The 20154-nt window shown below is 31.1% G+C and overlaps 1 protein-coding gene across 1 annotated transcript; it reads left to right on the forward strand.

Annotated features, from left to right (window-relative positions):
* The first annotated feature begins 1087 nt into the window (after positions 1–1087).
* On the forward strand, positions 1088–1432 carry LOC145067124 (uncharacterized). The gene has a single exon (XM_079014330.1). It carries the CDS (start codon positions 1088–1090, stop codon positions 1430–1432), a length of 345 nt encoding a protein of 114 aa, XP_078870456.1.
* Positions 1433–20154: the final 18722 nt, after the last annotated feature.

Genomic DNA, 20154 nt, shown 5'->3' on the forward strand with positions numbered 1-20154 from the left:
AGCGGAATATGAAGCACTCATCATGGGACTACAATTGAATAAGGATCTTCAAATCAAGGATCGTCGGGTATTTATTGATTCTTTATTATTAACCAGTTTCTTCAATGGATCTTATGCAGTGAAAGGTGAAAGATTAGCATTATAGCTCGAGATCCTCAAAAAATTACCCTCTGATTTTGAAAACTTTAGCCTAACCCAAGTTCCCAAGGAAGAAAACACAAAAGCATATGCATTAGCCAACTTAGGATCCTCCCTAACGATCCCACCATAAATGAAAATCCCTATAACCCACATAATAACTCTAGCTATAGAAGCCCTTTCCGACAACCCGATGATCCTAAACAACCAATAAGTGTAGCAGCCATCAAAGATCCTGACCCTCAGATCCATCCTCAAAGGGATCCCGATGACCAGGATCCTTGAAGAAGTCCACGATCATGGATCCTACCCATTATGGAGTATCTCCAAAATGGCACAATCCCAACAAAAGAAAAAAGAGAAAGAGCATTTAAAAACAAGAGTCTCAAGATTCATAGTAATCCAAGGTAAACTCTATAAAAAGTCTATGGCAGGCCCATATCTTAGATGCTTGGAAGATCCTGAAGTTGCAGAAGTCTTAAAGGACATACATGAAGGAGACTACGGAAATCAGAATGGGGGTATATTTTTATGCTCCAAGGCATTGAAAACATAATACTACTAGCCAACCATGGAGAGAGATTCTTTTCTACATGCTCAAAACTGTGATGTTTGCCAAAGACACAACAACATCCTACATCAATGAGCATAACCTCTACATCCTATTATCACTCCATGGCCATTAATGAAAAGGGGAATGGATATAGTGGGAAAATTACCAATAGATCTAGGAGGAAAAGTCTTCATGTTGGTGATGACTAATTACTTCTCGAAGTGGATCGAATCTGAAGCCTTCGTTCAGGTTAGAGACAAAGAGGTGGTCTCATTTATTAAACATAATACCTTGACCAGGTTTGGGATCCCAGCTCAAATCATATGCGACAATGGATCCCAATTCATAAGAAAGAGGACAAGAGACTTTTGCACGAATTAGGGAATCAAAATTATAATGTCCACTCCTGTTCATCCCCAAGCTAATGGTCAAGCAGAATCTAGCAACATGATCATAGCAAACAATTTGAAGAAAAGGCTAGATGAAAAGAAAGGAAAATGGGTAGAAGAGCTTCCTTTCGTCCTATGGGCAGATATGACTACTTCCAAATTAGCCACAGGTCAGACCGCCTATTCCTTGGTGTTTGGGACAGAAGCAATGTTCCCTATCGAAGTAATGATACCGACAGTAAGATATTTGCTCCAAAATCAAGAAAACAATGACAGGATCCTGGCTCGGGATCATGACACTATTGACAAACTCAGAGATCTTGCCAAGATATGCATTGTTGCTCATCAATAAAGGATCACCAAGGCTTACAACAAGAACATAAAAGTCAGAAGATTCCAACTAGGATACTTGGTATTAAGGAAAACATTCCAAAAGACCAAGGATCCTTGTGCAGGTAAATTAGCTCCTAAGTGGGAAGGACCATTTCTCATAGATGCTAAAGTATGAAAATGAGCATATTGGCTAGCAACACTCGAAGAAGAAATTTTGCCAAGATCCTGGAATTCTATACATCTCAAAGCATACTATATGTAAACAAGATTGATTGATCTTCAACAAAACCAAAGTGCACGTGTTCTTTACCTTAAACTTTTCATCATTACTTATTTTCTCCTCCAATGCATTACTAACTTAAGCATAGGAGGGGCGTTAGCTAGACTAACGCCCACCCTAGCTAATGTTTGCTATGCAAAACAACGTGCAGCTAAGGATCTCCACAAGAAATGATCCTGAAATATAAGGATCCTCAAGGTTGAAGATCCTAAAACATAAGGATCTTGACACACGAATATCTCAGCATCTTAACACATTATATCAAAGGTATGATCTTTAAACTACCATATACGCAAGCTAGAGACTGATCATCTCTCCTATGCCTAAGGGTAATTAATCCCCTCTAAGGTTTAAAGAGCTAACTACCTCTTTCACACGAACTAAGTTTTATACACCTCGCTTGAACGCACAATATCTAACTATGGGATACAAAAAAGTGGATCATTTTACGATGCAGTGGCTTGGCAACCCTCTTATCTTTGAACATAAGTTAAGATCCTTAAGTTTTATAACATTTTTCATGTTATCTAAAATTGGGATCTTACCCGAGAAATTACATAAGATTATTAAAATTTTCATGTTATCTAAAGTTGGGATCTTACCCCAGAAATTACATAAGGTTCATAACATCTTCATGTTATCACACGTTGGGATTTTTCCTTAGAAAATACACACGAATCATAACATTTTCATGTTATTATAAGCAGGGATATTTCCCATGAAATACGTCACAAGTTGGGATCCTCCCTAGTATATAACATTAACATGTTATCAATTGAACTTATGGTGTTACCCAAGAATTTTGTTAAAGTCTATAACCTAAACAGGTTATCCTAAGAAGGGAATTCCCCCACCTGATCTAATCATTAAGGATCCTCATCATTAAGGATCTTTATCATCAAGGATCCTCATCTTTAAGGATCCTCATCAGTATGGATCCTCATCAGTAAGAACCTTATCATCAGAAGTGAACAGGGATCCTATGTTCTTCCCTAAGTTGAGATTTATGCTCAGTAAATTCTAAAATTGAAAAGCTTATGAAGCTTAAGGAAAAACATGAAGACAATCAGGTTCCATCTTTCCTTGTTCTTAACTTTGAAATTTTTAACTAAAATTATGGATCTTAAACTTTTCAGGATCCTAACTACTTAAAAATTCAAGTACTATATTTGACACACGGATTAAACATGACAAGGAAATAAAGACATATAAAAGGGAAATGCTACCATGTCATTAAAAAAGTTGCACACCAACGTACTAAGACAAAAGCTAAAATGTCTTACATAAAGCAAAAACTACTTAATTTATCTTCTTGCAAGCCTAGACCTTAGTCTGATCATCATTGGCCCTATCTTTCTCTCCTCCCTCCAACAGCTGTAATGCAGGATCCTTAGTGATAGGAGCAGGCTTGCCAGTTAGCTAGGCTAATGCCTCACACCAACGACCCGCATTCCAGGATCCCGAATTTTTTAGATCTTCAACAAGCTTAATCTTAGCTTCCCAAATAGCTATCACAGTGCTACTCTTCACCTTAACAATCACCTCCTCAATCTCCACAAGATGCTCACCCTCTTTCTCAGCCTTCTCCTTACTCATAAGTTCCACTCGCTTCAGAAGATCCTCATAGGTCGCCTTCCACATCTTTTCCTGTTCCTAAAGAGTATGTTCAGCTCTCTCAGCCTGGAGCCTCAAATCGGAAGAGATATGGTCGGAAACCTGAAAAAGATCAAATGAAAATAAGAAATAGAAAATTAACCAAGAATGAAAGAAAAACTTATGACTTGAGTAAAAGTGGTCAACTTCCTGAGAGCATCCTCAATGACAAAATTCTCTAAGCCAAAATCCACAACTTCAGAAGGCTTCTGCTTATGGGATCCTGAAGCCTTAACTGTAAGGTCTACGTGAGATTTATTGGGAGGACGAAGAGTAACACCTTTTTCTTGCTTAAGCTTGATCAAACTGCTAGTCATATCGTCTTCAAGATCAAACCAAAACGAGCCTTGGACCGAGTTGTCTTGGAACCTGCCAAGGATCCATATCATCTAATGATCCTTATCAATCTAAAAGGAGTATCCAAGAAAAATAATGTTACCAGTAGCGATATAATCAATAGTAGAAGAACCCTCGTGGAGATTGGAATGTTTGAGCCTGAATGACCTTTCAAGTGCAAAAAGTGTGAGAAATTTGGAAATCTAGTCTTCGGAATCACCAGTAGCAGGAACACGCTCCTCAAATTTGAATGTTGCATCAAAACAAACAAAATAAGGGAAGTAAATTTCAAGATCCTTAAAATCTAAATTCAAATCCTACCCTTTTTAGTCCATGTTTTTGTCAAGAAATCCCCATCGGGAATCGAGTCACGTCTCATGAAGAAGTATTTTTCCTTCCAAGCACCATCATTTTGTTTAGATTTAAGAATGAGGTGGGGTTTGTTTGTCTTAACTCTTAACATGAAACGAGAAGAACCAAAAGTAGAAAGATCATACATGAGAGCCAGCTCAGGTAACCTGATGTCCACATTCTTGGACTGATTCAAGTGATCAATCCAAAACAGGATCCTCCAAACCACCAGCATAACTTGAATATAAGAAATTTGGGTAGTCGAAAAGAAATCACAGACGATACCAGTAAAAGGATAAGTTAAAACTAGATTAAATGGATATTTGGGAAAACAAACCCACGTCAGAGAAACAAATTTGGTTGAACGGTGGCCTCAAAAGGTCGAGAAACTACATCGGAGGGAAAAGCCCCTAATGGCTTTCAATGATTCCATATCCTCATCGTCGAAGAAACAAACCTCATCGTAAGATAAAATTGATTGATCGTTGATGTCATTCTCGGAAGAAGTAACAACGCTAGCTAGAGAACGACTACTTTTCTTAACCATGACGAAGAAAATAGGAGCAACAGAGGAAAACAAGTAAGAGGAAGATTTACCTTCACAATAAGATAATGACGACCAAAGGGAGTAAAGAAGAAATTACCAAAAGCCCACATTTATAGCAAAAAAGAGATAAGAAAGGTGATTTGGCTGCTTCTCGGTTACCTCAAAACGGATAAAGCTTATCCATTAAGGGACAATTTTTAAACTCTTCTTTATCTCCTATTTTTAATTTATTTTTAAGTTATCCCTTCAATATTCTCTAAATTAACACCTATATTCTCAGGAATAACATGGGGGAAATTGTTAGGGCTAGGATCCTCAAAGCATTCAGGATCCTCAACTATCTCATGATCCCGACTATTACCGTTATTATTACTTACTAACATTTATAATGGTTGTATTTCATTTTTAATTGACACATGTGTAGAAATACTCAAGAGAAGATTTATTCTCAACAGAGATTCGTCTTAACTATGATAAATACCCGGAATACTAAGTCCAACAACGTTCATAAAGTTGGTTATAGAGGATCCCGAGAATATCGGACATCTTGTTAGCTAGTTTAGACTATAAATTTACACATGTATCTTGCACACAACACACAATGCTTACTCTTAGCTTACTCCACGAAGTTTTTTGTTCTTACTGAAATACTCTCACTAATCATCATTTTATATTAACAAAATCATCAAGGCATGTGATAATTATCACCTCCCAAGATTTTGTGCCAAAGATCCTAGCAAGGATCAAGGGCTTTCCTTGTAAAAAAATCATGTCATTCTCTTTACCTTTTTCTATTACATAATTCGAACATCACAGCCTCTCATTCAATTTGGCTGATTTATACTTGTGTAATTTTTAACCAAAACATCAATGGCAGACTACTTCTCGAAGTGGATAGAGGTTGAAGCATTTATTCAAGTACGACACAAAGAAGTAGTCTCTTTCATCGGGATGCCTGTTTGAGATTATATGCGGCAATGTGCCCTAATTCATAAGTAAAAGGACTAGAAACGTTTTCATGATCTAGGGGATTAAAATGATAATGTTTACTCCTGTACATCCCCAAGCTAATGGCCAAGCAGAATCCAGCAATAAGATCATAGTAAACAATTTAAAGACGAGGTTAGATAAGAAGAAAGGAAGATGGTCAAAGGAACTTCCTTTCATCCTATGGGTAGATAGGACCACTTCAAAAACGGTCATTGGTCATACTCCTTACTACTTGGTGTTTGGAATCGAAGTCGTGATCCCTACTAAAGTAGTAATCCCAACAGCAAGATATCAATTGCAGGATCAAAAGAACAACAATAGGAACCTAGCCTAGGATCTTGGCATTATCGATGAACTCAGGGATCTTGCCAAGATTTGCATTGTTGCTCATCAACAATGGATCACTAAAGCATATAACAAAAACATCAAAGTCTGAAGGTTCCAGGTAGGTGATTTGGTACATAGGAAAACGTTCCAAAATAACAAGGATCCCGGTGAAGTTAAATTGGCACCTAAATGGGAAAGGTCATATCTTAGTGATTCAAAAGCATGAAAGGGAGCATATTGGCTAGCTACCCTTGAGAATAGCATCTTTCCAAGATGCTAGAATACCATCCATCTAAAACATACTTCATGTAAGTTGTATTCATCATTTTCGGACAAACTCAAGGTACACTCTCTCTACCCTTTACTTTTATCTAATTCTTTTAATCTTCTGAAAACCATTAATAACTTAAGTGTTGGAGGGGAGTTAGCCAAGCTAACGTCCACCCTAAGTTAATGTTTTCTATGCACAGGAACACAAGGATCCTAACACTTAAGGATCTTCACACACCAGGATCCTAATATTCAATGATCCTTGCATAATAGGATCCTAACGTTTGAGGATCCTAGCACTCAGGGATTCCAATAAATACATAATTTTATGATCTTGACGATTTCAATATGTAATTATCCAAGTAACTACGCACAGAGACTCATCATATCCCTATGATTAAGGGTACTTAATTCCCTTTAAGGCTTAAAGAGCTAATTACCACTTTCATACGATTTAAGGTTTGTACACCTCACTTGGATGCATGAAATCTTACTATGGGATGTGGATAAGGGGATCATTTCATGCTTCAATGACTTAGCAACCCTCTTATCTCTTAACATATGTCAATATCCTAACATTTAAACATAAGGTTTATAATACTAACGTGTTATCTTAAGTTGGGATCGTCCCCAATAATTTCCTAGGGTTTATAACACTAACGTGTTATCTTGAGTTGGGATTTTCCCTAGTAATTTACTAAAGTTCATAACAATGACGTGTTATCCTAAGTTGGGATTTTCCCTAGTTATCTCTCAATTTTTATAACACCAATGTGTTATCTTAAGATGGGATTCTCCCTAGAAATTTGCTAAGCATTGTTGTATTTTCGTAAGATCGGATTTTTCCCAGGAAATGTTTAAGGCTTGTAGCATTGTCATGTTACAAACAGGTATCCTTCCCAAGCATTCAAATTCGGTTTCCTTCCTAGCTATTTCTTAAAGAGGGACCCCCTCAGTTATGTTAAAGGAATCACAACTTTAAATTTCTCCTAACTCAAAAGATTATGTACCCTAAGGAGCAACATGATTAGCAACTTCAGATTATGTTAAATGAATCACAACTTCAGATCCTCACCGTAGCACGAGACATGATCTGCAACCTAACAGGAACAATAGTAAGTAGAAAATAAGACTGAATGGAAAAGAACACAAGAATGCTCATGGATTGGGAGAAGGAAATTAACTTCTTTAACACATCATTTTCTCTGAGATTCTCAAGATCCTAGGCATCATATGGTTTCATCTTGCGAGAGGTTGATGTCTTCACAGTGAAATCGAAAACGAGAACTCCCAAAAGTAGAGAGATCATAACCATAAGCCAACTCGGTAAGACCTATGTCCAAATTATAGGAACGATCAACTTGGTCAATCCAGTACAAAATCCTCTAGATAATAGGCATTGCTTCAATATATGAAAGTTTAGTGGCATAAAAGAAATCAGAAGCAATTTCTGAAAAAGGGTATTTGAGGCCCAAAGAAAAGGGATACTCAGGGAAGCATACCCAAGAAGGAGAAACAAATTCAGGCTGAATAGAAGCATCGAAGGACCAGAAGATTTCATTAGAAGGAAAAGCTCTGTTTGCTTTAAGGGATTGCATGTATTTTTCATCGAAGGAGCATACCTTATCATAGGCCAGGATCCCCTAATCAATGAAGTCATTCGTGGGAGGAGCAATAATGCTGGCACGAGAATGGATTGCCTTTTTGCCCATGATCATAAAAAAAAGGAAAACAAAAGGAAAGGGAGAGAAAGAAATCACCTGTGAAGGTGGTCGGAGATGATCGTAATAAGTGTTGGTAAAGGTAAAGGAAATTAAGTTGGTTACCCCTATTTAACTTGTATGACAGAAGAGAGAGAACATGATTTGACTAAGCAATCATGCTTATGGAACGGATAAAACCTATCTGATTAGCGCTTGAAATTCAAATTTATTATCTCTTTTATTTCCATTTTTAAAATTATACCTCTAAATATATAAAAAAAACTAACATTTATATTTTGCATGTATAATTTGGGGACAACTGTTAGGAGCAAGATCCCATAATTATATTCAGGATCCTTAATATTACTGAAATCTCAGGATCATTAAATTATCGTAGGATCCTGATTATTATGATTATTAAAATTTCCTAACACTTATATCGATTATATTTTTCTCTCTTTTTCTCATATATGCAGAATTAGTCAACACAAGACTTATTCTCAACGTGGAATCATTACAACCAAGATTAAGACCTGAGAATACCAAGTCAAATAACATGCATATACTTGTTTAAGGAGGATCCCAGAAATATCAGACTTCTTGTTGACTAGCTTAAACTATAAATAACAGTTGTGAATCACACATTACACACACGATTAGCCTAATTACTACACTTGTACTCGTATAAATTTCATCATCTTTGTAACCTTAGAATTAAATCAATAAAACACAACAAGGCAGGTGATCATTATCACCTCCCAAGGTTTTATTTCAGAGATCCTATAAAGGATCAAGGGTTTTCCTTGTAACTCACATGTCTCACTTAGATCATTATTCCATACTTACATTGTACAAACACCACAACCTCTCATACACTTTTGTCAAATTGCACTTGATCGATTTTTGACGAAAATAGCAACCATTTGAAGGTTGGTCCTGTGAGAGTCGAACCAAAACCCTTGCATAGGCAAGCCTCCTTCAAATGTGTTGGAATGGGGATGATATCCATTCTTTCCCTATATTATGCCACGTATTCTTCAGGATCTGTAGTTCCATCTTAAGGATTCATGTTCTAAGTTTGAAAGCACTTTAGGACTTCGATGTCAGCAATCACAAGAGCAAATCTTTAGATAATGTGGCTCGTTGGGGGAACTTGTGGTATAGGTTGGACCACTCTAGACACACTTGAGATCATCTGCCTTAACTGCTGAAGTTCATTAGCCACGACCAGACTCATTCCAGCATCAGTATCCATACAATTAGTAGTAAATGTATTATTATTCACAAATTTACAAGGACCCTTGTTATTGGGAGTGATGATAGTTTCATCGGGATCCTGGATCACATGAGCTCGCTCGTTTGGCGCTATACCCCAAATGGGAGTTGGGGTTGAGGTTGAGGATCCTATTTCGTGATGGTTTCTCGAGGATCCCATATTGTCAAAGTTTAGGATCTCGGTTTGCAAGATCTTGGCTGCTACTTTTTGGGGTTTGTCGATCTCCGCCCTCATTCTCTCCATTTCGTTGAGTACCATCATGTTGAGTAACTTGTCGTTCCAATCTATTCATTATAGCAAAGAGCTCGTTATTGAAAATCATTACAGGAGGATCCTAAATACTTAGGTAGGGATCGGAGAGGTGTTTTTCTTTGGTGCCTCAGAAGTCTTCTTGGGAGCTCCACCTAGAGGTGGTGGAAGGTTTTTATAGGAAATGGGAGGAATGGGGGAAGAGGATAAGGTTGGTTGGGTGGACATGATTCTCGAACGATTGTAAACACCACGACCCCACGGTGGGCGCCCAATTGTTTTGGTCAAAAATTGATCAAGTGTAATTCAACCAAATTGTATGAGAGGCCGTGGTGTTAAGATAATACAAATGTAGTATAATGATAAAAGTGAGACAAGTTAGTTACAAGGAAAGCCCTTGATCCTTTATAGGATCTCCGACATAAAACCCTGGGAGGTGATAATGATCATCTGCCTTGTTGTTTTTATTGATTTCAATATGAGATTATAAAGACGATGAAGATAATATGAGTACAAGTATAGTAGTAAAGTTAATCATGTATGTAGTGTGCGATTTACAGGTGTTATTTATTGTCTAAGCTAAACAACCAGAAGTCTGATATTTATGGGAACCTCGTTGAACAAGTATCTGCACATTATTTGACTTCGTATTCCCAGGTTTCAAGTATGGTTGAAGTGATTCTCTGTAGAGAATGAGTCTTGTGTTGACTAATTCTGAACATGTGATAAAAAGAAAGAAAAATATAGTCGTTATAAGTGTTAGGAAATATCAATGACAATAATCAGGATCCTCAAATATGTTTAAGTATCCTGAGACTTCAAGAATATTAAGGATCATGAATACGATTCTAGGATCCTGCCCCTAACAATATATATATATATATATATATATATATATATATATATATATATATATATATTAGGGTTTCAAATCACTCCATGGATGATGGCAATGGCCCCTTGGTGAAGTGTAGGTTAGAAGCCCAAGACTTGTCTTTTCCCTATAAATAGTCATGTATTATTCATAATTAGGGTTAAGAGAGAGGCAAAATGTAGCCGCCACGTTGTGAGGTTTCTTATGTAGTGTTAGATTCTTTAGTTTATGCTGAAAGTGTAGTTTATTCCTCACGTTTGAATAAATTGGGTGATCATTCAACATATCTTCTTTATTTGTGTTTGTTCTTATTTTCCGCATCATGTTCATCAAATCTCAATTAGGGTTTCTTCCCAACAAGTGGTATCAGAGCGGGTCTTTGAAGATCTATTGATTTTTGAAGTATTGGTTCTTGATTTGGTGATTTTCTGCACATATATTGAAGATTATTGGTGTTTTGGCGGTATAGAATCAAGATTTTTGTTCAAGTTACTATTCATCTAGAATGTGATAAAGAACGAATGAAGAACAGATGGATATGGTGATAATTATTATTGAACCGACTTGTTTGATCTTGAAATCGATTTGAGAAAATCAATTCGGAATGGGGTCAGGTTCTCAATTTGCCAAGCGGACGTTTAGATGGTCAAAATAGAAAAGTCAAAATTGGAATTACTGATCTATGAACGATGATATCATTTATGAGTGCAATCTAATGCGTAGATTGAATCAATTTGCTGTGATTATCGGATTCTCGGTTATTTATTGTGATTCGGAGTTTGATCGGGATTGATGTGAAGACATGTTTGTAATCGCCAAATGGGTTTTGGAATCAGGAATTAAGTCAAAATCTCATGTATGATGCGAACAAATGAAATCATGTTTGGAATTGAACTGAATTGATTTAAGGATGTTCTACGGGTCAATGTGAAAGTCAAAATTATGTGACCTGCGAACGTTTGGTTCGGAATTGGCATTGTTTTTGATCGATTTGAACGAATGGGTTTGTTGTTGGATACTTGACTTATCTTAGATTCATAACTTCCAAAATCGTTAAACGCGAACCTGTGTTCGGGACCAAGTGCTCGTTGATTGGGTTGCTCATATTTTGGAATTGATTCGGAGCGAACTCTCTAGGAATCGGGATGGAATTCTGGGCTCGCACTCTGTTCCCCTACGAACGTCAAAAGCGAACTTTATGACTAGATTTGGTGTTATGGGAGATTTGCATCGGGTTTACAATCACTTGATTCATAGCGAGAGGTTAAAGATTCGGGTTACCTTGGCTCGCAGCAAACCTGTTGTCTAGGTTTCGCAGCGAGACTCAAACCATTTGACTCGGATTTGCTTCTTGGTGCTCGAAATGAAAGGCTTTGATCCATGATTTGTGGTTTTGTATGCGAACGATCGTTTGAAATTGTCGTTCCAGTCGTATTCTCTTAATCAGGTGTCTAAATCGGGAAGATGACTTAATGCTTCATATTTAGTCCCAGCAACTTCAACGATTTGACGATTTTGGTCCCTGAATTTTTCGTGTCATGGCATTTTTGGATTATATTCACAAATTGTTACAATTTAAGGGGGAAATTGATGCAGAATTACCATTCCAGCCCCTATCTTTCAGCAAGTGACAGTTTCTGCCCAACATTCAGAAATGTTTACAAATTTAAGGGATGGTGAACAATTTTGAATTGTTTAATGCACATATTTTTTCGTGAACAGAAAAATAAAGATTTCATCAAGTCTTGGCGGTTCGAAAAGTCGTTTTTCAAAATAACGTCAAATTTTCTCGACTTTTTCGGATTTTATACTTCATCGTTTATATCATTTTGTTGCGGGGGAGCATAGTAATTTTTTTATCCATTCAAGATCATTATCATGACCATTTGAAGGCTTTATAATCACGTTTTTTATTATAAATCGGGGGAGAATTTGATATGGCCATTCGAAATTGGATTTGTGACTCTTCAAAGTTGAAGATTTTTTATAAAGCTTGTGGTAAAATTATGAAGGGAGCTTTTATAGTAGAAGTTCTTCATCGAGCTCTGCTAAAGCTTTTACAAAGAAGTATCCTTTACCGTAGAAGTTCTTCATCGAGCTCATCTAAGGACTTGTTATATCTCCGACTTCTTGTATTTTCTCGATTAAGTAGCATAAAGAATCTTAAATTTTGGGTTGTTACATGATAATTTTTGGTGGCTTATAGCATTAGCTTATATGAAGATCATTGTGACTTGGAGGGGGAGCTCTTCAAAGACAAGAAGTGATTCGGTTTCTTTGTTCTGAAATGGGTTTTTATGGCGGGTTTGGTTTTCATGAAGATTTTTTTGGGATTACATTCAAAAATGAAGTTTAAAGACATTACTTCAATGCTTGATTTATATATCCTAGAGCCCCGTGTTTGAAGACTATTGAAGAATCAAGATTCGTGGATTGCTTCATCTATTCCTCGTTGCAAGATCTTTTTATTTGCTAGATGCTTGTTTTGGAAGTTAAAGCATTGCCATCCATTCCATACTTTGAGGGGGGCATTGTAGGGTTTCAAAGCACTCCATGGATGATGACAATGGTCCCCTTAATGAAGTGTAGGTTAAAATCCCAAGACTTGTGTTTTTCCTATAAATAGTCATGTATTATTCATAATTAAGGTTAAAATAGAGGCAAAATGTAGTCGCCACCTTTTGAGGTTTCTTATGTAGTGTTAGATTCTTTAGACTATGCTGAAAGTGTAATTTATTCCTCATGTTTGAATAAATCGAGTGATCATTCAACATATCTTCTTTATTTGTGTTTGTTCTTATTTTCCGCATCATGTTCATCAAATCGCAATTAGGGTTTCTTCTCAACATATATATATATATATATATATATATATATATGTGTGTGTGTGTGTGTGTGTGTGTATATATATATATATGTATGTATGTATGTATGTATATATGTATATGGTCAAATTAGTTTTCCCGCAAAACCATCCATCTTATTGGTGGAATGGGGAAAGTAATACATTAGAAAAATATATTTCCTTAAACTGTGCTAATCATTATATTAATATATATATATATATATATATATATATATATATATATATATATATATATATATATATATATAAAATATAGTTTTTTGTTTTTTTTAATTATTAAGGAGCTATTTATGTCAAAAAAACGATTTTAAATATATTAAAATTTATAACTTTTTATTCTCTATAAACAGACATCTTTATTGATATAGTTTTAAGATAAAATAAAAAAAAAAAAAAATTTATAGTTACAGCTATTGTTATGCATAAGTGAATAAAAGTGCATTAGGTTTTATTATAGTACATTCGTTATTCACTTATGAATAAAAAATATGTTTAATTTTTTACAGCTTAAGTATCATTTATAAATGAATATATAACATCTAATAAACTTTTTACAGTTTACATCAACTTTCGTCAAATGTTATATTTGCATATGAATAAAACATTATTAGCTACTCTCAAAAGTTATATTCATATATGAATAACATATTTATCAAAATTTTATTACAGTTCATTTGTTATTCATATATGAATAAGTGGTTTGAATTTTCAAAACAATTCGTCTTTTATTAACATACTACTTATTCATATATGAAAAACAATTGATTTGTAACAAAAATCTTATATATGCTTTATTTATATATAAATATAATATATGATGAGAACTAATACACATTTTATTCATATATGAATATAACATGTGATGAAAGAGGATGTAAAAATATATATTTTAGGTAATAAAACTTTATTACATGTTATATTCTTATAAGAATGATATTAAACTGTAAACAAAATAATAAACATGCATTTTATTCATAAGTGAATAATGAATGCATTGCAATAGCAATCTGATGCATTTTATTCACTTATGAATAACGAAAGCTGAAACTATAAAAAATATATATATAATTTTTATTTTATCGTAAAACTATATCAATATGAATGTCTGTTTATAGAAAATAAAATATTATGAATTTTGATGTATTTAAAATAATTTTTCGATAAAAATAGCTTCTTAAATATAAAATAAAAAAAATTAAAAAAATTGTGTTTATATATATATATATATATATATATATATATATATATATATATATATATATATATATATATATATATAAGGGTTATATGGAAAACAAAAAAAAAAACCCCTAAAAATCATAAAAATGCATAAAAAACACTTAGAGATCACAAATCTTTTTTTGACTTTATATTATGAAATCTCGCAGCTTTTTTATAAATTCGTTGAAAAAAAATTTAAAAGTCGTTTTTTTTTTGGTTTTTTTCAAAAAAAAAAAATTCAGCCAAACTATGTAAAAAGATGCTATTTTTCATAATATAAAGTAAAAAAAAGATTGTGATCTCTAAGTCTTTTTTCTGCATTTTTATGATTTTTAGAGTTTTTATAAGGTATTTTGCTTTCATAGAACCTAAAACGATATATATATATATATATATATATATATATATATATATATATATATATATATATATATATATATATATATATATATAATTTCCTTGGTTTTTGTATTCTTTTAAGACAATCGTTGTATGTTGTGGTTGAAACTTTAATGTAAATTAAATTAGATTCGTGTTATCAATCATATGCTATAGATAGTGATATAGATGATATTTAATTAGATATTATATATACGTTTGTATGTTTGTGTTGCTTCAAAGCAATAATTAATTAAAAATAATAGATATGTCATATTATCCATAGTATCCATGTAAGTCTCTTTTAAAATGCAAATTGTCTATCTTATCACTTTATATTTTAGTATATGTTTAACCTTTTAATTATAATAATAAGTGTCTTTTAAAAGTTATCTTTCGTTTAATAATAATATTAATAAGTGGTTTTAATATTAATGAACAATATTTATAAATAATAAAATAAAATTATAAAAATCATGGATATGTCATATTATCAATGGAAGTGTCTTTTGAAATGCAAATTATCTATCTTATCAGGTTATTATTTATTGTATGTTACATATTTTAATAGTAATATTAAGTGTTTCTTAAAAGTCTTCTTTAACTTAATAATAATAATAACTAGTTTAAAACTAAGGAACTATAATTTGAAATGATAATAAGAACAATTTTTAAATTACATACTGTTAGCAACAAATAAATTTGTATTTTAAATGAACATCGTTATTGAAATTAGAAAATAGTCGCATAAGTAAAAATTTAAATTAATCAATCATAACAATTGTTAAAAATAATATTAAATAGATAATTATATTTAATTTTATTAATAAGGAATATGGGTTGATGTTATTGAACAATATTGTTCAAAATATTATGTCAAAATTAATGTCAATAACATAAACATTTTAAACATATATTTTTTAATATTTTAACAATATATTTTTAACTTACGTTGCGCAACGCGCAAGAATTCGTCTACTATATATATATATATATATATATATATATATATATATATATATATATATATATATATATATATATATAAGACATTTTTACTTGCTTCACTTGTATTTTAAACCTCCATGACTTTTCAATTTCTTTCTAAAAATTGTTATAAATTGGTTAATAATGGTAAATTAATTCAAAAACTGAATTCAAATAATATATTAACTAAACTACAATATTTAAATATCATATTAATTTTACTTTTATTTACAAAATTATGACTTTAACTTTTGAACATATTATAGTTAACATATTAGTTTAGATATGTTGCTATATGTGAGCAATGTCATTTTAAAATCACAATTTTCGTATAATTTATGATTTTATGCAGAATAGTTAAATTATTAATTTAAATATAATGATAAACCTAAATGGTTAACTTAAATAAAAAATTCAGTTAAACTTGAAAAAAATTGAAAGACTATTTTAAAAATAGTTAAAAATTATAGATTATAGTGTTAAACTTAAATTGTAATTCCAAATGAAAATAACGATGAAACTATTTTTTATAGTTATTAAGAATTTTCAAATATAGGTTAAAAGTAACTTACAATAAGAATAATTAAATGTAATATAATATAATATATAAAATTATAATCTTATCTTTTAAAACAAAAACAATGTTTGTTGTTTTAAATAATTACATTCAAATAAACTAACAATATTCATCAAATAAATTTTAAGAAATTTAAATTTCTAAAATCAAATTAAAATAATTAAGAATTTCCAAATATGTTATTTTAAATAATTTACAACAACAATAGTTAAAAGTAATATTATATACAAAATTTATATTGTTATATTTAAAAATAAAAACAATGTTTGATGTTTTAAATAATTATATTGATAGAAATTAAAATCTTAAACAAATAAACTTTTTAAAATTAATTAATCATAACAACTATAAATATCATTAAATCATATATTATATTTAATTTTATTTATGAGTAACTTGCAGGTAAAGATCATTGAGACAATTGGGCTTATAGAAATTTAAAAGATGTTTAAATTATCATATAGTTCCAAACAAATAATGTTTATATCAATTTATTATAAGATTTATTATGTAAAAGTACCAATAATGTCGTTGATATTTAAAAACATATATTTGTAAAGATTTCAAATATATTTTTATATATTCTATTCATCTAATTTACTATAAACTTTTACTTTTTTCCGTCGAATTTTTTGGACTCCAAACATCATCATATGACCCTAATCTGTTTGTCTATGATATATATATATATATATATATATATATATATATATATATATATATATATATATATATATATATATATATATATATATACACCCAAGAGGAGCATACTTAGTGTTACAACAAAGATTAAAGTGAGGACAATTGTGGTGCCCAAGAAGTGAGAGATGTTCTTTATAAAACAAAGTTAACTACTGTAAACCACCATGCACATTCACTTATTTTATTTGTGGAGGTATTAGAAAACAAATTTATATTACCAAGTAACTATGACTAAGATTTTATTTTATTTTATGAGATTATTACTTTTTGGGATCTTCTTCATGGTACCCAAGAAAGCATGTGGGGTTAGGGCACTTCTCTCTCATCTGTCTTTCATATTTTCGTTTACAAAAGTATGCATGATTTTAAGTATAAATCATTATAAAAACAATATGATATTAACTAAATTTTAAAACCAATAATTTTAGTGTATTTTAGTTTTGATACGATATAATGTAAATTAAGTCAGCCAAACCAATTTAATATGGGTTTTGTACTTTCGTATCATGGTTTGTAAGTTTATTTTTGAAACAATTAGGATTTAATAATTATATTTTCTAAATCTATAAATAAAACTGTAGTAAAACAATGCAATGCTGTTTTCAAACCAAATTCTATTGTGATTAATACCAGCATTTAGCTGCACAAATCAAATTCTAATGTAATTAATACCAACATTTAGCTATTTATGACTTTGTATTTATGACTTTGTTGACAAAAACTAGCCTGTCTTAGTAATTGTAACTTTTCTTTTTTAGAAGTAATAAGTAAAAGTAGATGTTAGATTTTAAAGATATATAAAATTAAGAAAATCTATGATAAAATTTTAATATTTTATTCAGTTTACGGTTTAATATCAATATTTATTTTTTGAATAGAAAGTTCCGATTATCTAATTTTATACGAAAATCTTTCATTGGCAGAAAATGAATTTTTTTCGTTAATTTGGGTAAAATATAAATTAACCGGGACTTTTCTGTTCAAAAAATAAAAATTAAAATTAAATCATAAATTGGCTAAAATTATTAGAATTTTATCAGAGATTTACTTATAAAATTACATAAAATAAAAATTAAAACCTTTCGAAAACTATATCAACTAGTTCTTAGATTTCGAATATTTTTGTTTAAAACTAAAATTAAAAGGTTGCCGCGTAATTTTCTTTTTTAATTTGAGTTTATTTTTTGCTTACACTTAAAATTAAAACCCGCAGCTTAATACTACCTAACATTCATTTGAAAATTTAAAATTAAAAGCAGAGTAAATTTTTTGGGGTGTGGTTTTAGCTTTTGGTAAAAGGAATCAAAGCATGCCATGGTGCATGTGATCACATCTATAATTACCTTGTAACTCCAGTTTTTAAATAATTTATGAGACAACCTTTTGAGGTTTTTATCTTTTTAAATAAGAAAAGTGTTTTACATGCTTCTATATGTGGAAACACCTTTGCATAATTAATGTTCATATATTTATAAATAATCTATTTAAAGTTATTATATATTTTCCCATATATTTTTAATTATTATTATTAAACATGTATTTGGGTTCACAAACTTCTCATCATTATCTTCGTATCTATATCTATAGTTAAGATATTCAATTACCAATAATTTATGTCAATGAAATTATACATCAACATTAAATATTTTGGTTCCAATTGGGTGTTAGATTATTATTTAATATTAAGTTTTCTCCAAAGATATCTATAGAAACTAAATTGAAACATTAACTTTGGTCTCTCTCTCTCTCTCTCTCTCTCTCTCTCTCTCTCTCTATATATATATATATATATATATATATATATATATATATATATATATATATATATATATATATATATATATACCTTATTTCATTTTTATTGCATGTTATTGACAATATTATGGATATATGTGATTATCTTTATATTTAAAATGTTAGAATGTTATATATATATATATATATATATATATATATATATATATATATATATATATATATATATATATATATATATAACATTCTAACATTTTAAATATAAAGATAATCACATATATCCATAATATTATCAATAACATGCAATAAAAATGAAATAAGGTCTTTGATCGAAGAACTTCTGATGTTGCCTTTTTATGAAACACTTCTTTCATCTTTCCCGACTAAGTTTCAAGGGTTACAACATTTAAAGTTTTAATTAGTTAAGGTTAGGGCTTAATGAGTTTACTGTTTTCATATATATTGGTGTCAGGAGGTAAACAATACAACTTTATCAGGTATAATTCTTTTTTTCCCTCTTTCTTTCCACCTCTCAGCCACACATGTTAGGGAACTAATATAACATGTTGTTTTGGTCCATGAAACCCAATTCTCATTATCGGGCACAACAAATATGTTTACGGTTAAATACATCGATCATAACACATGTTCTCTACTGCATACCTACACCCTATATAACAACTGATCATTCAAGACCGGTTAGCAAATTATTACACTTGTTCCTTAAGCGCATGACACCATAAAACTTTTGCATTTCACCAAACATAATTCATACAATAAACATAAAAACTTTCTAGCAATAACAAAAAAAACATAATCACATATCATTTCAATAATAACTTTTCATGCAAACAACTAAGAAACACACACAAAAGTTACTTCATAGTTGTGATGTTTTAACCGAATATTGTCACGTTACACGCACTCTGTGTTGCTACAAGTTCCAAAGAAACCTTCAAGAAATTATTTCCCCGATTTCTCCCTTATTCTTGCACTGTTTTCACAATTTTAATGGGGGTTCCACATAATTTATCTATATCTTTATATTGATTACATTTACAAACGTTACAACATCCACAAACGTTACAACTTCCTAAGTCGCTTAAGTTGCACAAATCTATTGAGATACTATGAATGGCGTTTTTGCTTTCAAAATTCCAAACTCTATTATTACCTATTTATGTCCAATTAATTCATATAATTACTTATATTTCAACTAAATTATATTTATGTATCTTATTTATTTGAATTATCACATATAAAATTGTTTTTATACAAATTATTTATTGTTCATACAAAAAATACATTCCTTGATTATAATTTAATATATTTTAATTGAAAATGTGTAAAACCTTATGGGCAAATCAAATTAGTTTTAGCAACTTCCTCTATTATG

Source organism: Lactuca serriola, chromosome 8 (genome assembly GCF_051521515.1).
Source record: "Lactuca serriola cultivar US96UC23 chromosome 8, Lser_US96UC23_V15, whole genome shotgun sequence".
Lineage (NCBI taxonomy): Eukaryota > Viridiplantae > Streptophyta > Magnoliopsida > Asterales > Asteraceae > Lactuca > Lactuca serriola.

What these genes read in the sequence shown, in the direction of transcription:
- LOC145067124 (XM_079014330.1), top strand. Translation starts at nt 1,088, where the DNA reads ATGTCCACTCCTGTTCATCCCCAAGCTAATGGTCAAGCAGAATCTAGC.